The sequence below is a fragment of the Loxodonta africana genome, chromosome 19, assembly GCF_030014295.1.
Source record: "Loxodonta africana isolate mLoxAfr1 chromosome 19, mLoxAfr1.hap2, whole genome shotgun sequence".
Classification (NCBI taxonomy): domain Eukaryota; kingdom Metazoa; phylum Chordata; class Mammalia; order Proboscidea; family Elephantidae; genus Loxodonta; species Loxodonta africana.
The window spans coordinates 22235722-22243707 of NC_087360.1; the positions used below are offsets into that span (position 1 = coordinate 22235722).

At 48.5% G+C, this 7986-nt stretch overlaps 1 gene segment (V, D, J or C); it reads left to right on the top strand.

Annotated features, from left to right (window-relative positions):
• Window positions 1-987: 987 nt before the first annotated feature.
• Window positions 988-3013, top strand: LOC100673516 (immunoglobulin lambda constant 6-like). The segment is given in 2 exon segments: window positions 988-1175; window positions 2476-3013. Coding segments are annotated over 2 exon segments (369 nt in total).
• The last annotated feature ends 4973 nt before the right edge of the window (window positions 3014-7986 follow it).

Genomic DNA, 7986 nt, shown 5'->3' on the forward strand with positions numbered 1-7986 from the left:
GGAGTTCAGTTTTGTGAAAGGTGCAAAATCTGTTTATTTTTGCACATGTTTGTCCAGTTGTTTCAGCACTGTTTCTTCAAAAGGTTATCATTTCTCTGTTGAATTCACCTACTCCTTTGTCAAAGGACAGTTGACAATACTTGTGTGGGTCTATTTCTGGACTATTTATTCTGTCCCATTCACCTACCTGGCTGAGATTCTATTTTATTGATGATATGAATGTCTCATTTTTTGAGACTGAGACCCTCTTTATGTATCTCCTGGGTCCTCCTGACCTCCTGAGACCCCAGAGGACTTTGATAGATTCCTGCTTTCCATGGTGACAAGCTGTTCCAGACTCATTTTGTACCTTGCCTACTTCAGGCCAGAAATTGTCCATTTACCCTTGGTGCCCTGATTCTCTGTCATGGGAGATGGTATTTGGAGACCACAATCAAGGTGCCAGCTCACATTTCACCTTTGACCAACACACTAAGACAGACACTCAAGACACTCAACCAATCTTCAGGCCGTATTATAGCCTTTGTAGTGACAGGGAATATTTCCTAGGTCTTTCTGGAGGAATGACACTGGCATTTCCTACTGGGAATACAGGCCAGGTCCTCCCTAAACAGAGGGCATGCCCAGAGGGATGGGGCTGAGATGCCAGAGTCACAGCTTCCAATGACCATCGCACCCCAAGACAATCTGCACATCCCTGGAGAGATTGGGGTAAACCTGTGGAAACCCTCTGCCCTCACCTCATGTCTCATCAAGGGTTAAAGTTATGTGAACTCAATATAGAGAGACATCCTGCTCTGTTCCATGGAGTTTCACTCCTCAGTGTGATTAAAAAAAAAAAAAAATTTTTTTTTTTTTAAGTGCCCCCTAAAAACTCATTCCTATTCCCGAGTATTCGTCTATCGGACACCAACTTCCTCCCGGAGCCTCGTTTTCCAGGGTTGTGTTTGTGCACACAGAGTCACCTGCTTCATCTCTGTTGGGTGGGCAGGTGGGCATGTGGCCTCACTGCTGAGCAGATGCCAGCCTAGGATGGGGGCCAAGACTTCCCCATCACAGCTGCAGGTGGGTTGGGAGAAGGGAGGCTGGGACTGGGGCATCACAGAGAGGGTTTTTGTACGAGCCTATGTCACGGTGTTGGGTGTTCGGCGGAGGGACCCAGCTGACCATCCTAGGTGAGTCTCTTCCTATCCCCTGTTTCCCTGCTTCCCCAGTGTTCTGAGCAATTCTGTGCTATTTTGGCAATGTTCGGTGTTTTATCTCTGCCTAGGGTCAGAGACTCACTCAGAAGCTGGTCTCAGCAAACCCTGGCCTCTTCCCCTCCCTTTTCGGACCCCTGTTGTGCCTCCAGCTGTCACCAGCAGCCCTTCACTTCTGACCCCACAGGCAGACCTCATCCTTCTCTCTGAGGGGCATGCTGGGCCCTAAGATTTGTTCTGTCCTGTCTTCCCCCAATGGGCTTCTTTTAGTCCCCTCAGCCTGTGGAAGACCCTTGGGGTCCTTGTATCAGAGAAAAAATGGAATGAGTGGCCACTGAGAGGTGACCACCTAGAGACTCTAGAGGACCTGTAACTCTCAGGGTAGAGGCTGGGGACCATAAGTCAGAGGCTCAGGGCTGGGTTCCCCTGGACTATGGAACATATGGAATGTGACAGGAGGTGGAGGGATCCACCAACCAGCATGGGCCTGCCCTGCGCAGAGCCCCGAACCACCTCTGACTTGGTGGGAGACAGGACAGAGGAGAAGGCTTCAGACACCAAAACTGAGGGAGGGTTATCAGGGACAGCATATGAGGGGGGCAGTGAATCCTGGGTCTCTGCAGGAGACATTGGCTCAAACACACAAGGCACTAAAGGAAAAAGCAAACAGATGCCATGGAAAGAAATTACAGATATGGCCAAGAAGTCAGACGGGAACCCCCAAACTAACTCTGCAGTATAAGACAGACCCCAGACAGACTTCCCCTGATCTGCAAACTTCTTCTCTTATGAAACACCCTTCAGGAGAGACAGATTAGGGGAAAACAGCACATGCACCAGGGTCCACTGAGAACCTGCATCAGGTTACAAATGTTCCCAGAGCGGATCCCACAGGACAGCCAGAGAGTTTACATGACCCGCTCAGGGACAGACAGAACCCAGACAGATCTCGTCAGAATGTCTGGAAGACCCTGGGCAGGGGTCAGAGACAGACTTCTGGGTGGGGGAGGGGGGAGGCCATGGGAGATAGATTTGGGAAAGGTGATGAGCAGGTGTCTAGGCTCAGGGCCCCCAGGTGAGATGGGAGTGGTTTGAGCAAAACTCCACACCCACCTCTACACAGACGTGGATCCTCCAGCTCATCATGGACCCAGCTCCTGAACCCAGATCTGCACTTGGGTCTGGGGAACGCATATCTCACTCGCACACTGAGGTCAAAGTCTCCCCACCGTGGACACCAGGCCTCTGATCTCCTGCCCCTCTCCCACCCCTGCAGATCAGCCCAAGGCCTCGCCCTCAGCCACTCTGTTCCCGCCGTCTTCTGAAGAGCTCCAGGACAACAAGGCCACACTGGTGTGTCTCATAAGTGACTTCTACCCGGGCACCGTGGTTGTGGCCTGGAAGGAAGATGGTAACGCCATCACCCAGGGAGTGCAGACCACCAAGCCCTCCAAACAGAGCAACAACAAGTATGCTGCCAGCAGCTACTTGACCCTGACGCCTGCCCAGTGGAAGTCTCATAACAGCTACAGCTGCCAGGTCACACACGAGGGGAGCACTGTGGAGAAGAAGGTGGCCCCTGCAGAGTGTGCTTAGGGACCTGAGCTTCCGTACCCAGGAGGGCCCAGAGGGGCTAGACTCTGGGTAGGGATTCTCCCATCCACACACCCCTTCTCCCACAACTCCCCACAGTGTCCCTACACCCCCACCCTGCGTCAGCTCAGACCTGGGTGGACCCTACAACCTCCCCATGTCTATTTCTTCTCAGTAAAGATCTGACATTATCATCCAATGTGTCCGATGATCATCTGTGTATGATTGCATCTCTGGGGAGGGTCCCCACTCTAGGGGAAGGGGAGCTCCTGGGTGGAACCCCCATCTCCTGACGTCCTCCCCGCACAACACACAGGGAACCAGGATGAGCTCCATATTCTGAGGGAACCTTGACCACAGCAGGTACACAGTCCTGTCCACCCAGGAAGGAGAGGGACCAAGGAAGAGGAATGCAGTAGGGGGTGAACCCTGAATATCACACTGGGGAGAAAATGAAGAGAGTCCCAGGGGCCCAGGAGGAGGCTGGAGACAGGCAATGGGAGGAAAGAGACCCTTGAGCTGAGACCAAGGTCTGAGCACGAGATTAGGTTCCACTTTCAGGTTCTGGATGAGGGGCCCAGGCAGGAGAGCATTTACTAGGGAAGAGGTCAGTGGCTGACCTCACCAGGGAGTCGTGGCAAGGTTGGGGAAATGCCACATAGACATGGGAATTTCTCAGATTTTCAGAACGCATATTAGCCAAGTAGAGCGACTGAAAGTTCTGCAGCAGTTTCACATTGTGTCACCCAGCTTTTCCCCGATACTGTTGGCCATCTTGTCCCCCTTAGAAAGTTCTAGAATATCCTGAAACACTGGTGTTCCATGGACACTCACTGGTGGGGGAGCCTGGACTGAGGCTGAGGATCTGACTTTTATCATCCTACGCGTACAATGCCTGTCTATGTCTGGTCGCATCTGGGAAGTATCCCCACTCCAGGGGAAGGGGCATCTCTTGCCTTCCTCCCACACTCCAACATGCAGGGAACAAGGGTGAGCTCCATGTGCTAGGGGAACCATGAGCACAGCAGGGATTGTCCCTGCCTGTGCAGACCTGCTTTGCAGTCTTTGTCACCCAAGAAGGAGAGGAGCTGAGGGACAGACAGTGAGACCCTGAGTACTGCATCAGGGAGAAAAGAGGAGGGTCTCAGGGGCCCTGAATGCTCTAGAGACAGGTTATGGAAGGAAGGAGTGCCACTGAGCCAAGACCAGGTCTGAGCACGAGATGAGGTTCAATCTCCTGGTTCCCTCAAGGGACTCAGGTGGACATCATTTACCTGAGGAAGTGTCGGTGGTTTTCCCAACACCAGGGTGCACTGGAAATACCTGGAAAATTCCACATAGTCATGAATCCCTGAAATTTTCACACCATGTCCTAGCTACATAAAGACACTGATAAGTGTTGCGGTAGAGAAACAGCTCATATTACATAACCCAACACATCCCAAATCATGTTGCCCCTTTTCCCCCACTTAGGAGTTCCTCCTAATGCCCTGCTTCACAAAGGATTCCCCGGGGACAATATTTGGGGAAACTGGGGATGAAGCTGAGGTACACATGTGCCCTCTGTTTAAGATCAGCTGGGCATGGGGTCAGGTCAGCTCAGCAAGGGGCTGAGATCCCCATCATGAAGAGTCTTGATGTGTAACTTTAGGGACAGATTTATGGATGGAGCTTGGTGATGGTCATGCAGATTGAGGAAAGGACATGGGTGAAATTGGGGTATGTGAGAAAGTGCATGGTCCCAGGCACATAATGGCCCTCTGGTGATTCTTCTTCAGAGGGGATGTCAGAGTAAAATTCAGGGGTAGAGTCAAGGGTGAGGTCATTCCAGGCCAGCTCAGGGAGGAGTGTGGTCTCAGGCTGCCAACCAGTCAGGCTTCCACATTGACGCAGCCTCCCCTGCCTCCCAGACCCCACTGTAGATTATATTGATTTTTCTTTTTTAGTAGACTTTAATTTTTAGAGCAGCTTCAGGTTTACAGAAAAATTGTGCAGAAAGAACAGAGAGTTTCCATATATCACCTCTAAGAGCTAGCTTGCATTATCTTACATTTGTTAATTTTGAGGACATTGATTGATGCGTTATTACTGACTAAAATCTATAGCTTACATTAAGGTTCACTGATTGTGCTGTACAGTCCTGTGGATTTCGAACAATGCGTATTGTCAGGTGTCTAACATTACATTATCATACAGAAAAATGCCCTATGCTCTACGGATTCACCCCTTACCCCTCTCTTCCTGAATCCTTGGCAACCACTCATCTTTTTCCTATATCTAGAGTTTTGCTTTTTCCATAATATCTTATGCTTGGAGCCATACAGTACGTAGATTTTCAGAGTGGCCTCTTGCACTAAGCAAGACACATTTAACGTTCCTCCATATCTTTTTGTGACTTTATTGTTCGATTCTTTTTATCACTGAATAATATCCCATCATGTGGATATACCACAGCTCGTGTATTCCTTCACCTATTGCTTCTGATTCTTGGCAATTTCAGATAAAACTGTTGTAAGTATTCGTTTACAGGTTTTTCTGTGCACATAGCTTTCAATTCATTTGGATAACTATCTAGAATCGCAGTTGCTGAGTCTTATGGTAAGCCTATGTTTAGCTTTGTAAGAAATTGCCGAACCATCTTCCAAAGTGACTGTACCATTTTGCATTCCACATGGCCATGAGTGAGAGGTCTTGTTGTTCCACAACCTCACCACCAATTGATGTTGTCAGTCTTATGGATTTTAGTCTTTTCAGTAGGTGTGTAGTGGCATCTCATTGTTTTAATTTGCAATTTCCTAATAACATATGATGTGGGGCACCTTTTCATATGCTTACTTGTCATCTACATATCTTCTTTGCTGAGGTGTCCATTTAGATCCTTAGCCCATTTTCTAATTTGTTATTTGATGTTATTTGGTTTTACGAGTTCATGTTATATCTTGGATAAATGTCCTTTATCAGATCTGTGTTTTATAATGATTTTCTCCCAGTCCTCAGCTTATCTTTTCATTCACTTACTAGTACCTTTCACATAGAAGAGTATTTAATTTCAGTGAAGTCCAAATTATCAATTTCTTTTTCTATGGATCATCCTTTTGGATTTGGATCTAAAACTTCACCATCAAATGCTCCACTGCCTAGATTTTCTTCCATTCTCTTCTAGAAGTTTTATAGTTTTGCATTTAACTTTCAGATTGTTCATCCTTTTGAGTTCATTTTTGTGAAAGGTGTAAGGTCCGTGTCTGTTGTTGTTGTGTGTCATCCATTTGATCCCGACTCCTAGTGACCCCATAGGACACAGTAGAACTGCCTCATAGAGTTTCCTAGGCTGTAATCCCTACAGAAGCAGATCGGCAGTTCTTCTCTTCTGCAGAGACACGGGTGGGTTGAAACACCTGACCTTTCAGTTAGCAGCCAAGCTCTTAACAATTGCACCACCAGCGTTTCATTTTTTGCATGTGTATGTCCAGTTCTTCCCACTCCACATGTACAAGGAACTATCCTTTCTCCATTGAATTCCCTTACTCTCTTGTCAAACTTCAGTTGACTGTATTTGTGTGGGTGTTTTTTGGGCTCTCTATTCAGTTCCATTGACCTATTTGGCTGAGGCTATATTTTACTGATGATGTGACTGTCCAATCTTCAGAGACACTAGAAGCCACTTCAGGTTGCCTCTGGTTCTCCTTAAATCTCCTGAGTTCCCAGAGGACCTCAATGGTTTCTGCTCCTTAGGGTGAAAAGATGTTTCAGGCTCAACTTGGACCTTATCTGCTTCAGGCCTACAATCAGCCATTTATCCTGGGTGCCCTGATTCCATGTAGTAGGAGGTGGTTGTTTGATGTTTGATCAGGGTACTAGCTCACATCTCTCCTGAAAAAAAGATATTACCAGACCCTCCTGAAGGTGAAGCAATATTTTACCCTGCGTGGTCACAGGGGATATTTCCTAGGTTTCCCTTAAGGAATGAAGCTAGAATCCTGGCCAGATCTACCCCAAAATGAGGATACACCCCACAGACTAGGGCTGAGATGCCTGAAGTCAGAGTTGGGACTGTCAGATGCTTCCAATGGCCAGGGCAGCCCAAGGCAAACTGACCATCTCTGGGATGTACACCCTCTGCCCTCACCCCATGTCTCATCAAGAGTTAGTTTTGAAAATCTATATAGAAGAAACATCCTGTCCCCTTTCATGGAACATCACTCCTTAGCTGGGTAAATGCCCCCAAGACCTCGTTCCTATTCCTGGTTGATGGTCAGTGGGAAAACCAGATCCAAGACATTGACTTCCTCCGAGAGCTTCGCTTACCAGGAACGTGCTGTACACATGGGGCCACTTGCCCTTTCTCTGCTGAGTGGGCAGCTGGGCGTGTGGACTCACTGCTGAGCAGATGCCAGCCTGGGGTAGGGGCCAAGGCTTCCCCCATCACAGCTGCAGGTGGGCTGGGTGTTGGGAGGGGACATCACAGGGAGAGTTTTTGTACGAGCCTATCTCAGAATGTGTTGTGTTCGGTGGACGGACCCAGCTGACTGTCCTAGGTAAGTCTCTTCTCATCCCCTTCTTCTCTACTTCCCCGAAGCTTGAGCAATATTCTGCTGTTTTTGATTTTTTCTTTTTTTTTCTTGATCTTATCTCTGCCTGTGATCAGAGTCTCTCTCAGGAGCCAGTCATAAGGGACCACTTTTAGAACACATATTAGCCAAGGACAGTGACTGAAAGTTCTGCAGTACAAAAACAGTTTCACGTTGTGTCACTCAGCATTTCCCAGATCATGTTTACCATCTTGTCCACCATATGAAGTTCTAGCATATTCTGAAACACTGGTGTTCCATGGACACTGGTGAGGAGTGTGAGGTGAGGCTGAGGCACAGAGGCACCCTCTGTATAGGACCGGTCCGATGTGGGGTCAGGTCAGGCTCTGGGTTAATCCTCACATAGTGCTGGGATCTGGGTCATGAAGAGTCCTGGCATCTAAATCAGGTTAATGCAGAGTTATGGGCAAGTTTATGAATGGAGCTTGGGGATGGTCACAAAGCATGAGGGGAAGACAAGGATGAAATTGGAGGAAATGAAAAAGTGAGCCATCCCAGGCCCACTATGGGCCCCTGATGATGTCACTTAAGGATGCTCCAGAGCAGACTCAAGATCTGGGTCAGAGCTGGTCAGACGGGGCCAGGGCAGGGGAGTGTGGCTTTGG